This window comes from Amia ocellicauda, chromosome 3 (genome assembly GCF_036373705.1).
Source record: "Amia ocellicauda isolate fAmiCal2 chromosome 3, fAmiCal2.hap1, whole genome shotgun sequence".
In the NCBI taxonomy this organism is placed as follows: domain Eukaryota; kingdom Metazoa; phylum Chordata; class Actinopteri; order Amiiformes; family Amiidae; genus Amia; species Amia ocellicauda.
Window position 1 is genome coordinate 7,304,001 of NC_089852.1, and position 25,641 is coordinate 7,329,641.

At 36.9% G+C, this 25,641-nt stretch overlaps 1 protein-coding gene across 12 annotated transcripts in view; it reads right to left on the minus strand.

The window, feature by feature from the left end:
- Positions 1-23,830, minus strand: part of magi1b (membrane associated guanylate kinase, WW and PDZ domain containing 1b) — a 158,007-nt gene extending 134,177 nt beyond the window's left edge. For 7 of the 12 annotated variants that reach the window (XM_066697999.1, XM_066698007.1, XM_066697995.1 and 4 more), the window contains exon 1: positions 22,890-23,828. In XM_066697999.1, the coding sequence (XP_066554096.1) occupies positions 22,890-23,187 (298 nt within the window). In that variant the 5' untranslated portion in view covers positions 23,188-23,828. Of the gene's footprint in view, positions 1-22,889 lie in introns of all 12 variants that reach the window. The other 5 variants (XM_066698009.1, XM_066698008.1, XM_066698003.1 and 2 more) reach the window with 2 other exon arrangements.
- Between the last annotated feature and the right edge of the window lie 1,811 nt (positions 23,831-25,641).

The following is a 25,641-nucleotide window of genomic DNA, read 5'->3' on the forward strand; positions in this document are numbered from 1 at the left end:
GTATTTATAGCTTAAGTTTGAGGAGTTTACAGCTTAAATGCCATATATGCATTTAATTCAAATATTTAGTACCAGAAGAACGGATATGCAAGATATCCAGCGGGATACGCAGAGATGTTTACTTTTGAATTGAAAAGGCGGCTATGGTGGTTCTAGTGTTAAGTTAACTATAGCCAACTATATAGCAAGACAATATAGATCTGCACATACAGGATGCAATATGGCAATTTGTGTGCATGTGTGTGTAGTTTCTGTAACGTCATTAACAGTATGTGTTGATTTACATCCATACAACCCTAGGTGCACCACAGAAAACAGGTTTTGTTTTCTTTACATTGTGATGCGCATGTAGTTAGAGATGCAGAAGTTTAAATCAGGCTTTATACGTAACAAACATGGCTAACCTCACCCCAGAAGAGTTTATTTGCTTTATTCTACATTTCCCTCAAGACGCAGATATTACTCAGAGCCAGCATCCCTAAAAGACAAATGGCCTTTTCTATAGAGAAGTCAACACAAACGGAAAGCTATGCGGAGGAAAAGGTCACTGGCTGGACAAGCCCAAAGGTGTTTCAAAAAGTTCCAAAATCTCTAATAAAATTTAAAAATATCATCCTAAATGGTTATAGCTATAGATGACTACTAATAATATTTATACAGCTTCATCCTTTGACAGTTTTAATTTCACATTTACAAAACTGAATAAAAGTGCATAATTTTGCATTACCCAAAAAAAAGACACCATACATTCCTATAATTCAGTCAAAATACTTTATTTTTCAACAAAAAAGTTGTAAAAGTGTATTTCTAGAAACTAGTATAAATATCAATGCCCTTCAGGTAGTAACTTGACATTTGTTTGACCAATCTGGGAAATAATGTTAATATTTGGATATGAATAACCCCTCTGGAATATACACATAGTAGCAGAGTACAATGTGGCCCACATAATTCCTGTTGTTCTTACATTAGCAGTTCTATTGGATACATTCTTGCACATGTAACAACAGATTTAGGGAACATCTACTCTGTAGATAGGACTCTAGGCCTGTTCTCTTGCTATAACATTCAATATTGTCTATAGGGAACAATTATTCTATTTGCCAGATGTTTTAGATCACAAAATCTAATTGGCTGTTTACAGTAGTCCACCAAAAACAAAACAAACAGCAATCACATTGCACAACTTAAAATAATAACCCCTGCATTAAGGAAAAGAGCCCCCCTTGGGCCAGGACTCCTAAATGAGGAGATTGTTTGTGTCATGACCCTAGTATAACCACTCAAACTTCAATCTGGAAACTACTTTTTTTATTTTGTTTGGATTTTGATCATATTTTTGTTTTCCATTACATACCCAGGTTTGGAATTGACAGCTGCTATTCAACCTGATTTACCTTCACAGGAAATGTACCCTGCTGACATTTATGACAAACACACATATCTTCAGAGAAATTTGCCATTAAAGTATTTTCTGGTTTGCAATGGAAAGACGCTAGTAAAGGCTGGAGCTAAGACTAAGACCAGAGATCTGAGAGAGGGCTTATTTTGGACATGAGCCCATTACAGTAATCACTTTACTGGATTCGCAAGAATGCAGAAATCTTTTGCACTCAGAGACCTTTCTTTTGGTGCAGCAGGTTTGCCACTTGTATGATCCGTCTGGCTAGAGCATTCTCGGGGGTGCCTGTAAGAGCGGTTCAAAATTTAAGGTCCGACAATATGCGCTGCTTAAGAATATTCACTCTTTGGACAGAGGCTTTTACTAAATGGGCAACCAGAGAATTTTCATATTTCTCTAACAATCTTTAACTAATGCAAGCCAAACTGTAGCTACAGAAAGCTATAATATAAATGAAACGGGTAATTAAACAATATTTGGAAACTGGATATCTGCTATCAATATAAAGTAAAACTGAAAAACAGTGTCACATTATGCAATGGTTCTCGCATCCATACTTTTAGGACAAGACCAATTGTGATTAATCATAGTGGTTCCGAACAACTGGTTTGTGTTTCACAGTTATACTACTTTAATTAGTCGAAGTGCATTTGCGTTCATGCTTCACAGCACAATTTAAAATTACTTTTACGCATAAAAACCTATTGATTGCTTACAGACTTGGTTTGATAAGAAACTAGTCCTACACTGTTTGTTTCTCTTGTACAATTTTACAGATGATAGAAGCACATTTTGTCTATATATGAGATCATGCAACAGAAAAAAAAATTAAGGAAGCATAAAAAAGAAAAAGCTTGGTGCCTAGCACAAAACTAAATATGAAATCTAAATGAAGAGCATAAATTGAAGCTAATTGAATATGTGTGCATGCCATAAGAAATAACAATGAGTGTGTTCTCATGGTTAGTCTTTAGTTTGTTTTACATTGCTAACATCATCTTATTATCACACACGACTTGCTTAATATAAAGCTGTAGAATTCGATTTATACGCTGTACACTGTGCAACTGTAAGACAGGATTTATATGGACAAAAAACATGAAAATAAAAAGCCCACCTAACATCAAAAGGAAGAACATGTTGTCCAATATAAAGCATTAAAACTGATCACTTGAATGCAATATTGTTTAAGCAGTTCATTTGTTATTTAATTGTATATATAAACCTTTTGCTTCTTGATCTTAAATCTCAGTTTTTTCATTTTTCTTCATGGCTGCAAATATTTCATCATGTTGATTAGTACACTACCTTACCAGTTTTCCACATAAAAGGAAATTGCTTGACCTTTAACCTTTCCCCATATCTGCTTATCCTGCTATTGTGGTTTTGAAGTCTCCATTAGAAATCAATGGAGATATCATATTGATCTCAGGAATCTTTACAGAACCGACAGAGCACGCATTTTATTTTTAATCAGTTTTGGGCATTCAACTAAAAAGCTTCATCTGGTTTACCAATCTTAGAATTTGACCTTGATGGGCACCCAGGCTCAATTGTTATCTAGGGTTCAGGAAATCAGTTTTCCTCTATATGGAGAGATGTTGCTTTTATCTCAAATAGTCAAGAAATTAAGCAAAAAAAAAAAAAAAAGTTTAAATTTAATTATTTACTGTAAACATTGGTGGGTAATTTAATGTACCAGTAGCTCATTGATGTATACATAGGGGAGAATAGTATGCTGTAGCATTATAATGGGAACAATTAATGGAATTGAAAAACCATGGCAAATTGGATTGATAAGCTATTTTAAAACTGAATTTCCTGGACCCCTCAATGGTTAGTTATTAATTTGTCCTGCACTTCTCTGTTGACATATTTGGAATTAGTTCAGCCCTGCTGATAACATATGTACACTGTTTTCAGCCAATCGCAGATGATTTGTCTATCTCTTCACTGCTCAGTAGTTGGGTTACAACAAAATACTCGGATTTGCTTGCTATGCAAAGATGTGCCTTTATAATGTTCAGAGATAAACACCCACAATACAAGCTATTGTCAATAAGTACATTTTGCAATTCCCAGTCCCTTGCAAATGAATGTGTAACCTTAATATTAAGTTATTTTTGTTGATTCTAATTCTGCAAATTACTCATTATTCTGCTTTTATGGAAAGCACTAAGTGTGAAAGTGTCCTGACCCTGCAAGAATTCCTATGACCTAAAGATGTGGCTCTCTAATCACAGGGCACCACTGAAGATGGAACGGAGCTAAAACATATCCCAGTCACTAAAGAATCCAACTACATTGATCTTAAATTAGGGGCTAGATCAATGAGAGATAATTTTTTCAGCCTGCTGCTTCCATAACTTGGTGTGGGTGAAACGATGAGAGGACACAGACATGTCATCTTGTTAATAAACATAATAAAATGGGTGCACTAGTTCAATTCTTTAGTAGGTCGATACTATATCTAAAGAAAAGGGGGAAAACGCCTTTAGAATTCATGTTAACACTGAATCAGAATTTTTTTAAAAGGCACCTTATCAGTTCACCGGTACTATGCTGTGAAAATTGTGAATCTGTTCACTGTAAAGTCCAAAAAACTTTTAGAGAAATATGAGGAGGCATATGATTAACTATAAAATAAAATGACTTGCTCTATAATCCCCCAAATAAAATATAATCACAAATTGGGTGGTCATTTTAAAAAGGAAAGACATGGTTTATAAAACTGAAGAACAAAAACTGAAGGCACCTCCTTGTCTACTCGTATAGCTGTCCAGTTCATACACATATCAGAATTGCTGTGGACATCCAACACTGGTCAGCAGATGGGCTCCACTGAGGTCCTTGTGTAAAGTCAATAGCCATGGTGAAATATGGTGGCAATATCTGTGGCCTTCCTCAAAAGGCTTGATGCATAATGATTTCTCCACATTGCACACATAAATAACATTGTCCAATCACACAAATTAAGGACCAAGACCAATTTAAAAAGTCCAAATTGAGTCCCCACTGAGTACACAAACTCCATTGATGCTCAGATACTTATCAAATGTGCTGTACCTTTCTCAGGGACATCCAGAGATTAGCTCCGAGGTAGGCCCTCACACGAGGTACAACCTAAGGACAAGTTGATTTAAACCCTCCTCTGGCTGACAGCCAGTTTCATGGAGAGATAACATTGCTCCGCTTATCTTATTTCTGTCTGAAAAACACAGTTACAGATGATTAATTCTACAAAAAAATTCAATGAACAAAGTGGGATATAAAAAATAAAAGTGCAACCATGGGGTTCAATGAATGTGAGAGATAACATTTAACGGCTAGGGTGAGCAAGAATTAAGCCTTTCATTTTCAAACAGATTGTAAAACACTGCCTTCTATTACCTGCCTTGGACAGTTTCCACGTCAAATGACAAGATGCAATATGGAACCGAGTTAGATCACCCATAATTACGCAGATCCAAAAACTGCAGTGTATTTATTATGATTCATCAAAGTATGATATCATCGACAGCCCTACGGACAACACACCTTACATAGTATGCAGTTTGTGAAATTGTTTCCGTTAGGCGATTCATATTTACAACTGACTACTACAGCTTATGTAGCAAATAAAAAACTGTCATTAGTATGCTGGAAAATTTAAAACCATCTGCCTGAAGGACTTTGGGCTATAGTTATGGATTCCAGATACTATCTCACACAAGCAGCATTTAATAGGCTCAGGCAAAAAAACAAAGCCCATGAAATTCATAGAACAGGAGACAGAAATAATTATATCAGGGAAACAGGCTATCAAAACAAATTCTAGTTCGTGCCGAATCTGAACTCTGATTGAATGCATTTTCTTCACGGTTCACAGAGCTGTCAAAGAAGGATGATAGCAGCACACTGGTTGTGTAGACTATGCGAAAGGAAACCATACCAAAGAAATCATATTTTTATATATATATATATATATATATATATAAAACACTTTCTTTAAACATGTTCACAAGCTACTGTTTGTGCTAGATTGGAGAGTCTGTTTGGGGGTCTGCTGAACTGAAGAGATTCTATTCAACCACATTTTCTGATCAGTTCCTCTTGTGAGACACTTTTCTTCAGCAATATACATAAACATTTGGAAACTGAGGAAAAAGCCGTTGTGAAATCAGTTACAGTTCAACCCGGGAATGTGACTGAGCCCTAATAGGTAACCCTTTAGCTTTAAGAAATTATAAGTGTTAAGATATTAATTTTACAGACAGCATTGCAGAAAAGAGCAACACCTATTAAGAAGCAGAACATCCAATATATGTAAGGGTGTACAATATACACAAAGCAAATTCACCACACACATGCAAAACAAACTTACACAGCGAATTAAAAAGAAATATGCAACCAAATAGATGTCATGGGCATGCTACTGCTTTACAAATGTAGCCTATGTATTCACAGATATTCAAAACAAACCAGTACTTACACTGATAAAGTTTTACATTCAATCGCTAGACTAGCAACAGAAGCTTAGCTTCAGATCATACATTTCAAAATCCATCCTTTGTGCTAAAACACCGCAAATTACAAGGTTTGTTAGCAGACTAGGCTTTCTGTAATTACATAACTGTTGACCTTCACGAAAATGAAAACCAAGGCAAGACCATTTATTTCTTATTCTGCTCAATACACACTGTCCAAAATGTTACAATCTCCAGGGCATATATAAAACAGTCAATCTGTGAAAGCTGCCAACACATAGCAGAGAGATATGGCAGATAGCAATAAATCCAGTGCTGTTCAACTTCTCATCAAATCAGGAATAAGAGGGCTACAAGTTCCTTTAAACCATACATTAACCTGATGTACAGAAGGAACCTCAGTATGTATTTTATTTCAGTACCTACAAGAATTCAAAGAGACAGCTTTTCATCAGGGAAGAGCTTTCACCCTACTCTTGTGATTCTCATTGGTTTACTTTGAGCCCATTCATTGTGTTTATAGGTATTTTTCTTGACAGACAAATTTGAGTCAGGCTGACATGGAAAAGTTCAATACTTTGCTGGCAAAAATACTGTGTGTAATCCTGGCCTATGTTCTTAGGTCCACTGCTAATTTTGAAGGTTTAAGTAGGCCTATACTTGTATTGTCCAGTTTAGAGAGGTGTCTGTTAGATTTCTAAAGAACAATGTATTCAATTATTTTGAGGACCCATTATATACCAGTTCAGAACCGGTTTTGTGGTTTGCTTTATTTTATATACTTAAAGAAACCAGTTTCCTGTGAATAAGTATGTTTTTCATCCCATCAAGCTCTACTTTAGTAAATGCTGCATACTTAAAAAAACAAAATGGCAGATTTTTTACTTCCTGCTGCATGTAAACAATGTTATTTCAGTAACTGCATTTATTCCAAAGAGACAATATTACAAAAACATAACTGAAACAACAGAACAAAAATGTGAAAACAATTGTTGTCAACATGTTAAATCATTAGGACGATTTATTTTATTACACAAACCGGTAGAAGCATTCCCATAATTAGAAGCACATCCACACACACACTATACATATAAACTTTTGAAAAACAACACTATAATATAAACATAATTTGCATACTATCATAATGTATGATAGCTAATAATACATGAGGTTGTTGTTTTTTGACCGATAATACAATGTCAATAGAAATAGAAAGGCTGCCTGAATCACAGTCTCTGGCTGATCAATAGGTTAGACTAGGGGCCGGATTCAATCAAAACATTGACCCACCGGCTAATAGCAAACTACAAACCTGCACATCATAGTGGTTACATTTATGATTAGAAGAAAGTGGCATCTTACTAAAAATGTAGCCACAACTGAGTATAGTTCTGTAGTTTTCTATTAGCGGGTGGGTCAAAGTTTTGATTTAATCCGGCCCAAGGTTAGACTACAGGAGAAGGTATTTCATCACAGCAAGTACATAGCAGTATGCAGGCAGTACTCAGAAGCCATCATTAACATTAAATCATTGCAACGAGTCAGTTTCTCTTACACAATGGACAAAAAGCCATAGCAGCCTAGCCTAGTTTTGAGTATCTATTGATTTCTATAACAACCAGTTCAGTATTAATACTCCAACTTGAAGGCATAGATATATTATTTGAATAACAAGATTCAGACATGCCTCAGAATTATTTATTGATGTATTTACTTTTGCATTTATTTGGCGGGTATAATCAATCACCTTAAAGCAGCATGTCATTCCACATGAGCCTCCGTTATATTTTTGTACTACTTTACTTGTTTAACCTGAAGACATTTTACCTACAAGAAATTACAACAAACTAAATTATTTAAAGAAATCTGTGAAAGACCAAAGAGTCACAGGAATAGACATCAGTTTTGTCAACCTTAACCTATAGGATTAGTACGGCTGTTAAGGTTGAGTTTTAGCCCTTTACACTAATAAGAAGAATACACTTGTGTTTCAACACTTCTTATCATGTGGCCCATAACCAGTGGCAGCTTTTGAAGGTATCCAAAAATGAGATTTATTATTGTCTGTAGAATGTGTGGACAATTTTTGAATTTCAATTAAATACTTTACTGCACCTTTAAAAAAGCGTGCACGTAATTGCGCGCACACATACACAGACAGGCTCCAGGCTTATCTCCACAGCATACCTGTACAATTACACTCATACACCTTTCTCCACCCTGCTCTGTACAACAGGTGGAACATAAGTATGCAATAGTTTCGTTCTAACCTGTTTTACAAGTATTACCTGGGTAACAGGTGGATTCTCTCTCACAATGGTATAAACAGCCAGATGAAAATCTTTGGTATGTGGAGTATGAATAGCACAATAAAGCTAAAAAAAACTGACAGGGCAGGCACTCTTCAGATTTTGGTAGCCCGAAATGAATTTTACTAGCCCAAATAAAAAAGTTTTTGTTTTGTTTTGTTTTTTAATGTAGAAACTTGGTTAGGAGTCCAAAAATCAATCAAAAACTCTTTCCAAACACAAATATCAACAATCAGATTTAAAATAATCAAATTAGAATCATCAATATAAATGTGCATCTGGTTCTAACTGAACTGAAATTTCTATTAATCTATCATGTAAGTGTCTGCTTGGTGCCGAGTGATTTACCTTTTGAAAACATGAGGTAAAGGGAATGAATGTGATTTATTTGTATTTCTACTGGACCATTTATCTAGTACCAACACACCCATTTTGGTGAAACCCTCTACTTTCCTGCTGTGATACCATGGGGTCTCTGTGACGCCACCCCAATGTCAATGTCACTTTCTTCATGGTACCAGTGCAGGGTTGAATTAAGTGGCCGTGTATGGGTCCAATCACAGGGGTTCACGGACACTTTTGCCTTAAAGAAGTGGAGCGACCAAAATGTTCGGTGCCGCCTGGCGGAACAAATGTCTCCTGCAGCGCAACGCCGGACACATGATCGTCAGCGCGGCGTGTTTAAGTTACCGGTAGAAGGGGCAGAAAAACAAGGGAGAACAAGATAATGTTTGACATGAGGTCTTAACTAGAAGTATTTTTACATACATTGGGGATATTGATGTTTGGTCATGTACGATTGATTTAATAGTGAGTTATAATCGTGAGAGACAGTGATATTAACGCTGCACTCGGTTTTGGTCTCCCATTGAGATCGTTGCGACATAAACCCGAGCGCGCAGCTCTGTTGTTTTATCCATTAAACACAAACAAAAGCCTGACAGCTAAATGTGTTGATTTTCTGATGGAATAATTCACATATTAAAGTGTGGCAATAAATTCAATATAATAATAATAATACCAGAGTTTTGTGAGGCAAGTAAATGGTGCTCTAATTATGTTATGCTGTTTATATAGCAGAATATATGGTAGTGTGTGTGTTGCACATGGATTCACACATTCTGACACGCAAAGTGACGCATTCACGTGAAAGTGGGTCTTTGTTTTTTATTCATGTATTTCTCTTAAAACAAGAGCTCCAGCGCGGAGATTCAGGACAAATTTCACTGCATGGTCCTGGGCCCCCAATACGCAGCCAAACTTCATTGCGTGCCGCTGCGCAGTCGATACACGGACAAATCTGATGATCAAAAACTTCCGCGATTGTATTGTTCCTTAAAATAACAAGTCAAGAGAGTGAATAACGTGAATCAAGGGAGGAATTTGATTACACTATTTCAGACAGCCCGTCGGGCAGGCCGGTGACTGGAAAACACTATAGCCCCGGGATGTCGGGCTAGCGATTTTGCGAGCCCTGATATTTCTACTCACATTCTAACTTTGGTAATATATGTAGATCCTATATGGTGCATGTAGAGAGACTACCTTTCAAACTGTTCACCTTTTGTTGCCTTATTTAGCCTGGAATTAAAATAGTTTTTTCCCCTTTTATCTACAAATCCCAACCCAAATGAAAACCACATTCTAGAAATGTGTAGAAAAATCATAAAAAATAAAAACTGAAATAGCTTGGTTGGATAAGTGTCCACCCCAATCTTAAATTGTCTCAGGTATAAGCAATCACCTTCAAAATCACATACAAAGTTAAGTGGTATCCACCCGAGTTAAATTGTAGCAATTCACATGATTTTAGGATAAATTCACTCAACCATGAGCACCAAGGAGCTTTCAAAAGCACTCTGAGACAAAGTTATTGAAAGGCACAGATCAGGGGATAGAAAAAAAAAATCAAAGGCCTTGAATATGCCTTGGAGTAGTCAAGGCGATTATTAAGAACTGGAAGGTGTATGGCAACCCCAAGACCCTGTCTAGATCAGACCCTCCAAAACTGGATGACAGAGTAAGATGGAAACTGATCAGAGACGCAACTTTGCAAGAGCTACTGGGGCACTTGTCTGGCTAGAAGGACAAATTAATAGAGCAAAACCTGCTGCTCATTCAAGAAAGCTGAAACAGGAGTGACTGAGGAACAAAAAGAAAAATGCCCTTGAGTCGCCCTATTGGAGCCCCGAACCAACAAAAAATTAGATAGATAAAACCTGTTCTTAAACAAATGTCAACTTGTGCTGAGCTTCGGATTTCATTAACAAGAATTCCCCAGTGGAGCATTTTAACTGGACAAACACAACCTTCTACAAAACACAACAGTTCCACAAGATAAGGTAGGAATGTATATCCACAAATATGTCTGCACTTCAAATGCTGTGATTAGGCTTCAAGTTATTTGAACAAAACAAAATGAAATTACACCTACAGTACATCCCAGAAGACATTGTAAAAATGCACCTATGAACTTAAACTCAATTTTCCTAAATTATAACACTGGTCGCCTGACCTTCTAGAACAGGCCTAGAATTTGGTGTGAGATCAAATAGTGATCTCTTTGCGTTTGGTTTGTTTTTCTATTATGAAGATAAATTAGTAAATGGGTTGGGTTCTTTTTCCAGTATGGCCAGTCTGACCTTAACCATATTTTAATCTCATCAGGCATGTCAAATTGTTTGATATGGTTGGAAAAACAAATAAACAAATATAAATTAACATAAACACACACATTTAACCTACATGATAGATGCCTTAAATATAAAGCAAATTTTATAAATATGTTTAAATATCGAGATAAACAGAAAGGGTACTGTAGATTGAATAAAGGGCAACAGAAGTAAAATATACCTTTCCTGTAAGCTGTATACTGAGCCTGTGAAGCTTAAAAATCCCATTAACAATGTTACAGGACATTAAATCCATCATAGTGTCTAGCAGCCATAGCCATTTTTTAGCTACACACCAAAAAGGGGGAAGTTATAAAACTGCTGATGCATCTTCTTATCAGCCAGAAGAGTATTTCTTGAATTTCCCTTGCTTGTGTGTTTGTTTCTTTGCATTTTGTTACTTTTATAGTTTGTTAATATATAACACATATAATAGTATCATATAATGTAATAAATACATGTTTAAACAAACAAACAAACAAACATTATAATAAATCGGAACACACAGAAACCACAATCTAAATATCTGATTGATTAAAAAGATTTTCTCGTTGTAAACAGTATGTCTCCTCAGGACAGTATTGGAAACTTTGGCACCGGCCAGAGTGGTGTGATGCAAAAGATGTATTTGACTTGAGCTATGCACTAATTCACAGAAGTGAATGTCAGTAAAATAAACAGGGAAGAGAGGACAAAACACAGCCAGATGCCAGATTACTGCAATATGTGGAATCAACAATGCGTGGCTTATACGGCCCTGTCACAACCTTATATTAAATGAGAGAGGATCCTGTTTACTTAACTACCTTTCTTTGAGATGATTAAAATCAATACACCAAGCAGAAAATATTTGATCGGTTGTTCCTGCTTCATTTTAAGAAGCCAAGAGGGAGATTTTTCATTTAGGGTTTTTGTTTTAAGACTTTTCTTTGTTTTACAAGTCTCATCTCATCTCACCATTCCATAGTGTAAAATGTATTTCAGCACCACATCCATTAATTAAAATGTTTCCAGAGATGTGGTCACCTTTACATCTTATATTCAAATGCAGTAATGCTGATGATCACTACAGTTTCGCTTACCCTGCCAGTAGACAAGATATGTAGGTCATCAACTCTTGCTACAGTAGCCTTATTTGTATTTCAAAACACTTCACCATTGCACGTTTGTTTACACACTCAATCTTTGTGTAAAATAGTTTGGCGAGGGAAGGAATTGTATTAAATTTGTGTCTGTTCTATTGAAAACTATTCTCAGTGTAACATCACAGTATCTGTCTGTTATTGTGAGACCATAAAGCAGACAATATTATGTCACTTTAAAGACAGGGACATGTCAGGTATTGGTGTTTTATTGTAACCACCCAGATCAATAAATAAGCAATCCTATGAGTGACACTTTATCATTGCTGTGCTGTTAGCTGCGGTAAGAGGGAATTAATTTCTTTGAAGGTACAATCCTCCCTAAGGGAGTATGTTGGTTAATAGCTTTCTGCCTGGAATATCCAAGCTTTAAATTAGAGACCCCTTGTTTTTTTAGTTATTTATGAAAAGCAGTTAGTACAAGTTCGTATTAGTTAAAACAAGGTTTATTTTTATTTTGTACATTCGTGTTCATTGTACAGAAGTGTGGTTCTTTAAAGAAGCACCTTTTTATATATATTATAAAATAATCTTCTGGTACTTCTGTTAGGAAATATTATTTTTTAAATCCAGAAATGACTCTCAAGAGATGCTGACAAGATTATGCTCCCAGTCAGTGCAGCTGTTAGAAGCGTCAGCCTGCACGTTAATTTTTACAAGTTTTGCAATGCAAAGACTGAATGTTTTAGACTACTGCCAAACACATTTGAAAATTTGTCAGTCAGAAAACAAAATGCTTTAAAGCCTGGGTTACATCTTCTAGGAAATGACAGATGCAATAAATTGATTTGTCATGCCCATACCAGTTCTCCTGGGGTAGGGAAATCTAACACTGTCTTCTGTCAGTTGACTGCCCACATGATGAAACTAGAACAGAATACCATAAACTAAATGCTGGGGTATGCACTCAGTGCTTCTAAATATGCTCATGAGAATAAAGCTCTTGTACACAATTATAACATCCATGTACACAAACTATGCCACCATTCACTGGGGTTAGACCAGATACCAACAGAATTACCTGTGATGCCTGGCAGGTATTTACATAATGTAGGTCTATGTGTTACTACAACTAACTATCAAATCATAGTCAACGTACCATCATTCCAAGACTGCTTTTTAAACTACAATGCATTCCAGGTTTACAAAAACAAATACCATCATAGGACATTGTTCAAACCTAAACTCACATTTGAGTGTTCAAAATTTTCAAAAAATTAAAAAAACAGGAATGCCATCGACAGAGTGCACAGCTGGAAGCATTTTGTGGTCCCTCTGGGATTGCACTTGATTCTTCAGTTGGAAATTATTAGAAATGTACAGGTAGTTTTAGTTTCACAGCTGCTCTTCTTTTTAATAATTATTTGTAAATAAAATTAATTGCTACTGGAAAATTTAATTTGTTGCAACTAGCTGGAAACTGATTATATAACATATAGTGTATACAGTTTAGGTGTCCCATACAAAAAAGCAAAAAGCCACCATTTTAAATCAGTGAACAAACTACATACAGTGAAAACGATTGTAAATATGTAAATGCTTTAATTGGGACTTATTCAAACTTACAATACTGATGAATTTGGTGTGGTTAGTTTTGGTCTATCCATAGTAAATAGTACATAAGCTTCAATTAAACAAAATACATGAAACCGAAAGCTGCCCCACCACCTCCCACTCCTCCAGATGTTTTACTCAACCAGTACATAATTAGAATATATGCATTACTTTAGATTGTGTATAAAACACAACATCCATATCTGCTGTATATAGGCTGTAATATGCGTGCAGGTTTTACATGCACCGTACACCAGTGTAGGTTTTTAAATGAACAAATTGCTGGACTGGACTTACTCTGTAAAGGGGAGCAAGCAAATTGGCAGAGAATATGCCTGGGGAACACTGGGAAGAGTTAATTAGTAGTGCTTGTCTTCTCTTTTTTCTTTTCTAACATGCATTTCAAACAAACAATAAAACACAAAAATGCACTCAGATCTTTCAATGGGGGAAATCTGGTTTCAAGGTATTTGTATTGTAGAGCAGACAGGGCCAAAGAAACCAAAATCGTGTTTGACAAGCTTTCGAGCATTTAGAAGCTCCTACTACAGTGCAAATCAGATATCGTATGCATGCTGCTCACCCGATAGCACATTTTCCCTTGTACTGTTATAAAGCCGAAGAACAATGAAGTTGACATCTGACTTCATGGAAGTCCTGCTGCATCAACCAACTCCTGCACAACAAGTTGGGGGGGGGTTGATTAATTTTATGAAAAGGGAATAACTGAGTTTAAACTATCTGCTAAGTATAATAAGTTTACAATTGTTTCGATGGACAGCGTCTCTTTTACAGGTCACACCGAGCAACCTTCTTATCTCATCTTCCCATCTTTTATGTGCTCGTCTTCTAGTTTTTTTTTTCCTTTACCTGGGATCCATTCTGTAGCTGCTTTTGTCCACCTTTGGTCTGTTTTTCGTGCAATGAATACGACCAAAATGTCCAGTCTTTGAACAACGTCATTAATTTTGTTTGTTCTCAGATCCATTTATATGCATTTCTGTGTCTTATTATTGGAAGCACACATCTTTCCATGCTTCTTTGTGTTGTTTCCTGGTAATGTATCATTTTTTCATTTAGTGACCAGTTTTCCATAAGTGAGCACTGTTAAGATGCATTGACCAAATACTTTTCTCTTCAGGCAAGATGGTATATATTATATTTAGGCAATAGCAAACAGATTTACAAACACACACCAGAACATTACTGTACCCGTCATAATAGGTGATGTTTCCCATGCGTATGTAGTGGAGTTTCTAGCTATATAAACACTTGACTTCAAGTGCCTTTGGCGGCACAACATACAGCCCTTTATTTCACTGCTCCGTCAAAGCTTTCAGCAAATCTTGTGTTTATTGTTTATTTTTCATAACCTTGATAAGAAATAACCAGAGACCTGGATTGAGAGAGGAATGTAGGCTAGGGGTAGGGAGCCATGCTACTGAGGCACAAGGCAACTGTGCTCTAATATATATTATATAATCTTGCATGGGGGATTATGACCCTTTTTCCGAATATCCCATCAGTACTCTGGGCTACATATATAATCTTGACCTTTACTGAAATCCCAGATAAAGAACCTCAGTACACAAGCAATGTTTTCTCATCATCAGTTTCTGAAACTGAGTGAAATACAGTGAACTAGGAAAGAGCCATTTCAACACTGTGATACTGATTTACACCCGGACAATAGTATGCACAAAGTGATACAACCCTGAGTTATTTCCCCCTTTAATTCTAAACACAGTGAAGCAAAAAAGCAAAGACAGCTCTGTGTATGATAACACCTGTCTCTGCTGTGCACCATGGTGACAAAACCGCACACATCCATCCATCTACGGGACAGGATTCTCCAAAGACAGCTTGCCGTTTTAATGAGAGGCTGCTACTCCAGTGAGGCTGCCTGGATGATTTAAAGCACAATTTACTCTCAAAACATCTCCCTACAAAGGGCAAAATTTAAAAAAGAAAGAAAACAGTGCCAAAATAACTATGGTAGCTCCATGGTGCCAAGGACCAGCTTTTGTCTCTCTATATCTGATTTGGATCATGTAGCATTTCTATGGCTTTTCGCACAATACAGGGACAGAGGTATTTCTAAATCCTCTTAATCAAGACTAGTGCCTCTCTTTATTCTTCAGGAAACCTATGTGATTGACCTGAAAAAAAAAAGCTTTGCTTTAATGAGATGTGTGTAATCAGACCCCAGGGCTTGTGTTATAATTAAAGGTACTAAAAAGAATAAGGAAAGAAAGAAAACGTTCAGTCTCCAGAGAACAAGAATTTAAAAATCTTAAAAAATATAAAAATAATAATAATAATAATACAAAGGGGGACACTAAATATATCCACATGTGAATATGGTGTAGTAGCCAACAGAATTTATTGACAAACATTATTGGTTTCTGGACACTATTAATAAACTGCCAGTAACCTATAATTAGAAATCTATTCACTCCAGTTTTCAGAGTGAAATGACAATTGTCAAAATAGACAAAGCACACTTCCTCATACAGGACAGCAAAGTTTAGAGAGCATTCAATAAACAAACACAGGTTGGTTTTTTAACATTCAAAACCTGCCTCTATCACCTTCCACAAAATTACTCACAGAGATACTTCTAAATTTTTAATGTAAATTTTACATTATATTTTTTTTTTGCTTAGATACATCACTTTAGCTTAAATCATATATTTTTCTATAGCATGAATATTTTTTCTTTTTAACAAGGTTTGAATCAAAATTCTGGTGATATTTTACCAATAAACGATTATGGAGTTCAGGCAGGCAGGTCTCAGGACCAATATAATTGGAGTGGAAATATTCATTAGATAGTTTAATGTTCATAATGCACTGTTTTTGCTAAGATGAGCTGAGCATGCCATTTTTATATGGATATATTTTACTTTTCCAAACAATAATTCCTTCAGATTTCCTAATTGTATGTCTTCCTTATTATTATGCATTCATAGTCTCATAATATACAATGACTTACAAAGCATATTAGTCACTGCAGTAGATTAACATTATATGCCGATTAGCTCATTTTACTTCTAAAACATTCTTAGTTTGTCAGTGTGTTGCCTCAGAAACCAAATTTCCATCCACACTTTCTGAGTATGGCCACTTCATAAACATGTTGTGTTGTGGAGTTCTGTGAAGACTTGCTTTTCTTAATCAACGAGAATAAATTGACTGCAAGTGCATTGATTTCTGGGAACTGAAAGTCCACAAATAACACATCCCTCCCAGTGTTATATTAATTGAAATCAACTGGATGTTTTCCATCTTCAAAACAAACCTTTAAAACAAATCTTAAGAGCTAAATAAGCTGATAAAGAAGTATTATTTAATTAACATTATATATAAAAAAATAATGTATAAAATTACTGAAATACATAAATGATTAAATACCATTGTTTGAAATTAAGGGTGTAAATAATTTCAGCTACAACTGTATGTTATAAAAGTGTGGCGAAACAAACTAAAACCAACCTAAAAGTTAAAGATATTTATCACTGGATTAAGAATACTTTTTCTTTCTTTCTTTCTTTCTTTCTTTCTTTCTTTCTTTCTATCTATTCTTTTTTAGTAGAGGAGTTAACATATTGTCAGTAAAATAAATAAAAAATATGAACTGAAACATAAAATAAAAAAACAATATCTTTTTAACAACTGAACTATCCCTCTGGATGTGAAGTTAGGAGAAGGGAACGGTGTTGACACAGTGTTTCTGGCCGGGCTGTGCACACATCTCTTTGTTTTGCCACTTCCTTGGTAACCTGCACGGATACTAAATGGGAACAATTATGTCAGATGAGACTGTAAAACTATCGTGTCTTTAAGTTGCTCCATTCTTTCCTGCCCACAAAAGACCCATTTGGCATACCCCAGCTCCTATGCAAAATGTGCCTAGCAGATGATTACTTATATGTCAGTAAGCATATGGCTACTCTTATTTTCATTCATATATCTGTTAAAAGGCAAAGCTTTTAAAGAAGGCTTGAGAAAGTAATCTATACAAGGTTGTTTGTTTGTGATTCAGAGTCACAATTAAGATAATCTAATCACCAGACTACGATTTAAAAGCCTACGATTCTTCGGATACTAAGGATAAAGGATGTAGCAGTTGACTGAGGCTCTGGTTATGAGGAATGGCATTTAATCATCTCAACATGCAACACACCCCAGAAATGTTTTGGCATTTTTTAAGCCTTTGCCAAATAGACTTTTCCCATCGATCCCATGTATAGAGTATATGGCTGCTAAATAGGCCGTGTAAACCAGGCTTTTCAGATTTGTTTCTGATGCTGTTGAAGTTAGAAGCATAATACACATTCATAAAAACTGAGGCAAAGAATAACCAACTGATTAGGCCTAAATACATAACCACACCAGGGTTTACGTTAGACGGCAAATGCTGGCTTTTCGCCGGTATCACATGTAGTTGTCCGGCAAATGAAAATATCAGTGGCCAAAATGTCCGGTGGGAAATATGCCAATAATAAATAAATAAATTGATTAATAGCGCATTAAATAGCCTAATATTGTGTGACCTATAAGATATGTTGCCAAGACAGTTTGGTCATGTGACTAATTCTATCCCGACTGGGAAAGCTGGGGAAGATTGCAGCACAATCCCTGTGTCCAGTGTACATGCAGAGCGGGATAAACACAGCCCTGAGAAGAGCCGCTGCGCTGAGGAAAAGGTGAAAGGGTGATGAGGATGGCAAGTTGTGGCGAGGGGTTGGATGGCTTCAACTTTGCACAAGCAGCAGAGCACTTCTATTCAATGAAGTAATGGCGCAAATAAACGGGAATTTGACAAACGCGGAATTCGGACCGACCAGCCTATTTTATTTTTCAGACCTAATTGCTTCTTCATTTAGCTTATTTTCAAGTTACTTAATTTGACAGGCTTGGAATGCAAAGAGACATACATTTCATGTAGGCTAATGTCTTATTTAATTAACAATAGCAAGGCTATTTGTTTTATTTTATTGTTGTAGTCTATATGCTCAGTTCGCAATGTTTGTGAAGAGTTAATTCTGCAAACTACTTTAAATAAAATACATTTGTTGGATCATAGCGTTTTATTTCTGTTTAAATGTAGGCTATTATATGGCTATTTAAAACATATGTCCGGTAGGTGTTCTATATGGAAGGAATTCTGGAATATTAACGGCCATATTGGCTGTCAAAAAAAGCTCCGTAACTATGTATTCTTGTCTGATGAATAGCCTACAATATTTTGCAGCGTCTAATAAACAAATATACAATAAAATACAAAATACAAAAAAAAAAGGCAATTTCAGACAAAGCTTTGAAAAGAGTGTCACAGGGATCAGTAATGGAGTTAGTCCCATGTCACAGACAGGTAAAGGTGATACTAAGGTACTCCACCAAGACTGCAATGTCAAGTACTTTGTAATTGGGTAGCAAGGACCAGAACTTGAATTATGTCAGACATCCACATGAGGAATTAAATCCACTTTTCTACTAATAATATAACATTTACCTGCTGGATGAACAGTGTCATTTCTATCGATCAACACTGGGCCTCTTTTCCAGGTTCCTACAACAAAACTTCACCTTCTTTAGGGCAGGGGTTTTCAAACCGGTCCTGGAGTACCCCCTGCCCTGCTGGTTTTTGTTCCAACCGAGGTCTTAATTACTTAATTGAATGGTATATTGCTTTGTTAGGTCAATTAAGGAATCAATTAAGCAATTAAGACCAACAGGGCAGGGGGTACTCCAGGACCGGTTTGAAAACCCCTGCTTTAGGGATCCATTCTTTAGCTTAATCAGTCTATCTCTGACCTGTCCTTCTTACAATGTGACCGGCCTACTGCCTGTTTAACATCCTTATGCTTTCAATGATGTTATACCTCGCTTTGTTCTTGGATCCATTTGATTTTTGTTATTTTAAGTATATATCTTGCCTGCTTCTTGTGTGTTTTTGTGTGTATTTTCCATATTCTTGGTCTTCTTGCATTCCAGTCTATATTAACTAGTTGTCAGGTAACCTAGACGATACCATTACATATCTCTCTAATACAGGTGGCTGTGAATTTGAAAATAGATAATAGATATCATCTCCATCAACCGTATTCAACTGATCTACAGGTGCAGCTCATATTCCCATGTGAGAATTTTGAACCTGTGCTGTTCCCATGAGGAGTATACCATAAATGTCTGGGAACTAGCCATGCAATTTATAGGAACGGGGCATATGTTATCAGTTTCCCACAAGGACATTAAACTACAATCTCAGAACTAAATGATGGTCTTTATTTAATGATTGTTAAAGTGACTTTTCTTCTGAAAACCAGTCATAACAAGACATGGGAGGCAGAAAAATTATTCTAAAGGGGATTGATTTCAAGTGAAAGTTTGAAGTCACAGTCTTTTGAATAACTAAATGACTAAATGACTAAGCTAAAACGTTTTCACCTAAACAAGTTTCGTTACCAACTATTTTTTCTAATTTACGCAAATTTAGTTTTGACTATCATGAATGAAAGTCAGTATTCACACCATTGGAAGTGAAACAAACACCCATGTCCAAAAGTTAACCAACTAAAGGGAAGTACCCTGATTAGATAAGGAACTTAGGTTTTCAAAATCGGGATCAAAAACAACTTTGCAAGAGTTCATAACATAGATCAACACAGCTAATTATAACCTACACAGAGAGCATTACAAAATATCAATAAGCTTGATTAGAGTTTGGTTTGAATTAGCAACAGTTCTGACATAACTACTGTACATGATTAGTCCTAGTTTCTAAATCGGTCTAAAACGTGTAGCATATTTATCAGTCAATTGAAACGTTAAAAAAATCATTAACATCCAGGCATGTACTGTATAATAAGAAACAAATGGAGCAGCACACATGCTTCATTGTGATTGTAATCCTAGACGCTCGAAACAGTGCAGCAGAAAAGGTATTTGAAATATCTGATTTTTGAAACTTTACAGCATAAAATAATAAAGTCAGTGTTTTCCATGAACAGGCCTACTTAGTTGATGGATACAAGTGAGGCCTGACATTGACAGAGCAACACGGCATGAGTGCTGGAACGCACCCCAGCACACATTTCTTGACATTTGTTTCTTCCTCCTGTTCCTGATTTTAAACATGCGCTCCACCATATCTTCCCAATTAAACGGGGTCTGAGAATGTTTCTGGGCAGGATTAGGGCAGGCCAATAGCCATTTTATTCAACATGAATATAAACAGTGGAACTGCAATCCAGCACCCTAACTCTATTATGACAGGACCAAAAAATATACCTGTTTAAACAGAGAGGACCTTTTTCCCCACAAAGTATTTCAACACAGCTCTAGCACTGTAAAGTTAATTATTCTCCAGAGCTCTTGTTTATTGAGCTGGAAAATATCACAAAAAACGCAATTGATGTGACATTTCTGTTTAGATCGTGTGTCAGACTAATGTTTCCAGACAGTAAAGGGATAAGCTGAAAAAACAAAAATCCCAAAGTCTCTTCTCAGCAGTGTTAGTTCCAAGTAAATCACAGCTTGGACGTAGCCATTTGCATGACTACCATACTACATATTTCTAAATCTACAGCAAAATATAAGAGGAAAGGGTCTTTTTCAGACCCCTATAGAACTATATGTTGAATGGAGCACTGAGAGCAGCAGAGTTGGCTTCTGAAATTAATCTACTTCAGGAATCAATTCTTTAACTTTTCTACATGGTGGCTCAAAGGAAGTGTTTTTTTTTTATTATTGAGAATCTTCCTACCAGGGTAATGAAAGTGACTGCTTGCTTTGGTTTTGAATTGCATAGCCAAGATGTAGCTTTAAACATAGACCCTTCTTAAATACAATCCCCTGGTGTGCTTTGACTCTAATTAGAACTACACTCTCTGACTTCCTGAATTATTAAATTGTAACTAAATATTGTCAGGTGACTGTGTATCTATAATGAGTAACTAGAAGGAGTTTAATGGAAATGGGATTTCCTTCACATGGAGAGAAATGGTTGGTCCATTGCGTGAAATTGTCTCAAAAGATACATGTATTTGATCTGAAGTCTCACCATTTTATGCCTGAAAAGAAATGAGCTAGAACCACGTGAAGTAGACTATAAATAAAGATGGCATTAAAAGAAATGTTCCTATGTGCATTTACTGTGAACATAATGCATTGTATTTCATTTGTACACTGGCACAAACACTGGTAAACTAGGAAGGAAAGTGCTGGCCTTTGCCTACCAAGTTATTCAGATCATCACAACAGTAGACACTGATGTTACCCAACAGTTCATTGTCATGTTCATTGTTCATTTAAATTAAGTCATTCTGGCAAAACAGAATAAGCTGCAGTTGCGTGAAGACAAAAATCAACAACCTTGTAAATTAAAATGCATAATACACCTCATATGCACTGGGTGCAACTAATCAAACTCACAGTGCATAAAGCCAGAAATAACTGGGGGGGAAGAAACATGCAAGGAAAGTGCTATCCATCTACCAAATAGAATATGTGATCGGGAAGAAAAGTCTGCCTAAGTATCTCTAAATATTGAGATTTTCTATTGCTCACATTGCGGATTAGGATCCTGCTTCCGAATCAGTAGTGGAAACAACTGGCATGTCACATTCAATCAGACCACAGGATCCAAAGAGTCCCCAATTAAGAAGCTGTTTCACTGAACTTGCCTTTCTGCTCCATTCCTCACACACATGACCATATTATTGGCCCTGCAATCTCTGGAAATGTAGACATTAAAAGGGTTTTGATGATGGCAATACAACAGCATGCCAGGGGGGGAAGAATGGATTAGTGGATCTAATGGATCTAATTTGATGTTTGCAATAGAGTTATATTCCTCAGATGGACAGTCCAAACATTTTTAATTGTTGGTGTTGAGCTTCTGAACGATTATATTTCTTAACATATTCTGTATTGATTAAGTATCATTTTAAAGTGCAAAAGCAAAAGCAAACCATACATATATATATATATATATGTGATCCACACTGGACAAGTGAGCTACTGGACATGTATATGTGCCTTTTCATTGAAATCCACACTTTGAAGTCAACGTCAACAGTACAGACAGGTAGACAGGTTTCCAGAAGGGGGTTGTGCATCCTGGGTGTTAAGAAGTTAAAAAAATATGTATTTGATAAATACATAACTTTTCACTTTTTAAAATATAAAGAATGAAAGGCATTGTTTTAAGATCGTCCTTGTCTCATCTGCTCCTTGTACAGAGGCAGTGTATTGGTAAAACAGCGGGAGACACAGTGTGTAACCCTCACTGGGGTTTCTCATCATCATGTCGGATGTCGGCTGCTTGCATCACCTACCTTGTCTGACAGTTTTCAACCTGACGGGACCCTTGCAGTTATTGATCACTGTCAGTACATCATACAGAGGCAATCCAGACACAGCCAGCCCTTCGACTTCGAGGATCAATTCCCCCTGGATTAATTTCCCATCTTTGTAGACCACCTTATCCTCCTGAACTTCCCCAATGTAGGGAAACTCTCCCCTCTCCGCTCCGCCGAGGAGGTCCACATGCAGCTCGCCCTGGGCGTCTTTGCAAACCCAGCTCTCGTTCACTTTGCTTGTCCAGTGGTTTTTCTTTAGTATCACTTTGGACATGGTGATTAGAAACCAGTACAAAACAGGTGGCCCCACCGGGAGAAACAGGGACAGGATACAAACAGCTGGTTCACAGAGCACAAATCCCCACTCGCTCTGCAAACTTTCTTTTTCCTCTTCTCTCAAACAAAAATCATAGTTGAAGCCCCCAAAAAAGTCGAAATCAAGCCATAGTGATCCGATGGGGCACTTTTCTAGAGCTCATTCCCAGCTGTTTCTCATCCCAGGCTTGTTTTCATGCTTTCGCTTCTTCTATAGCATGTTTGCTGTTTGATCCCCCCGGGTCGATCTTCTCCCTGTGACTTCTGCTCGGGTTAGTTTCATGCACGTCCAGAGTCCACACTTGTTTTATATCCAGCTTTTCCAGAGGTTTTGCAATCACTTTTCTGTGTTTCTTTTCCAAATCCCCATAAGAAAGTGTCCGCTTTACTTCCTGGCCGAGTCGGCGGGGGGGCTCACTGGGACCGCGGCTCCTTTAAGCAGGTACAATGTTGTCGCCTGTTTTGTTCCGTATCATCCTGTTCTGTTTGTTCGAGCGATCAGGCTCTAGCCAGAGCAGCGTACGCGCATGCGTCACTCGGCCCTCCCGGAGCCCTGAGGGGAAATCCTGGCTACACCTATCACTGGGTCCTAATGCCACACCACTCCTGATCCATGTTATATTCCACTCAAGGCATCAGTCGGTTATGAGATACTTTTATTGTGTGTTGTTTTTATTCCCCCAAGCACTTAAAAAAAAATCAGTACGCACATGAGTCATTGTAGCTGGATTTCTCCCTCCCAAAAATACTTATACTGCCATTCCTATTATAGTGCACACCAGGGGCTGGATTTTATTTCAAAACGGGGGGGGGGGGGGTATTTAGTGAAACTGGAATGTAAAAAATAATAGTGGACAGTAGGATTTGCCACACTTACACAAATATACATATATGCATACATGCATACATACATACATACATACATAGTGGGCTTCAGAAACTAACTCACTGTAGCCTTTATCAAATACATTAATCATAAATGCAAGATGTACAAGTATACTTCCTGCAACGGAAATATAATTTGTGAATTAGTTAAAGCTTGACCATTTAATTTGTTTGAGGATTTGTGTGGGTGCTCTATATCCAATGCTGGCATATGTCAATCATTGTCATCGGTCCATTCCTTGTCAGCCTTCAGCTGACTAATTCCCAAGGACAAAAACATCCCTTAAAACAAGATGTTGCCCACTTTATCATTCATTTCTTTTGAAACTTGTCAGCATTATTATTTTCCCAAAGGAAGAAGAGAAGCGTATAAAGATTGTTAAATAAATATTATGTTCAATGTTAAATTAAACTGACTTGGTCAAAGATAATAATAATACACAAATTAATGAATTGATGAACAAATTAATTCATTATGTTTCTATATTAGCAACTGAATGGGACATAAAGTCTACCAATGCAGTATTCGCCGAGATAAGGGGGTGTGACGTGTACAGTGTGGTTGGATCAGGTGGACAGTGCACTTTAATTCTGGAATGCGGCGGACAGTATTCCAGAGCTCCGCGTTCTGTCGCCTTCAGGGGACTGCGGCCAGGGCCTGGACTGACCCGAAGTCAAGCCCATCTGGACTGAACTGTGATATTCCCCGCTGATCTTACAAAAAACATATATGAGAGCAGAACTGGAAAACCTGTGTATGTGTTACATGCGTGTTACACGTGTGGCACCGCCGTCTCTGGGAGGTACAGCCTGAGAGCGGCGACTGGACGGGAGGAGGCACGGATGGGGGATAGCGAGGGACAAAGTGTGACCTGTGTGCGGTTTATGGGAACCTGGAGGGAAAAAGGGGGGAAAGTCAATGTTTCTCTTTGGAAAGGTTAATAAACGCCAGTTGTTTTGGAAGACTTCTGTTTCTTTTGCTTTTTATTTCAACAGCGACCAGTAAAGTCTCGGTGGATGCAATATGCACGTTGTTTAAAACAATACAACGGAAAAGCGATACCATGAGATAGGATTAAAACGTATTAATAATTGCTAAAAATGAATACAATTGAGATTCATTATACTGATGTTTTTTTCTTCTTCAAGGGTTCTTCTCCGTTTCTTCATGCGTGGTCTTTTTCGAACAATATAATTATTATTAATACTCTCCTAAAACATAACACTGAAAGCTGTAGAGATCCGTTATTGAAGGTGTATAGTATACAAAGAGTAGCCTATACACTGTATTACCCCATTTTATATAAGTTACCGTCACTTCTCCGGCTCTGACAGCTAGAGGACAAGTGCGTCGTGCTGCCAAATTATGATCCCAAAATCGCCCTGCGTCACAGCGCAAAGGAGCAACTGCGCAGCCGCAAACACGAAAACTCCAGGCAAGCTGTCAGGCATTGTGTTTGATTTTGAAAATAAACACGACCAAGAAAGACGTCCTCTGACAGCCGAGACTCAGTCGATTTGTTTGCGA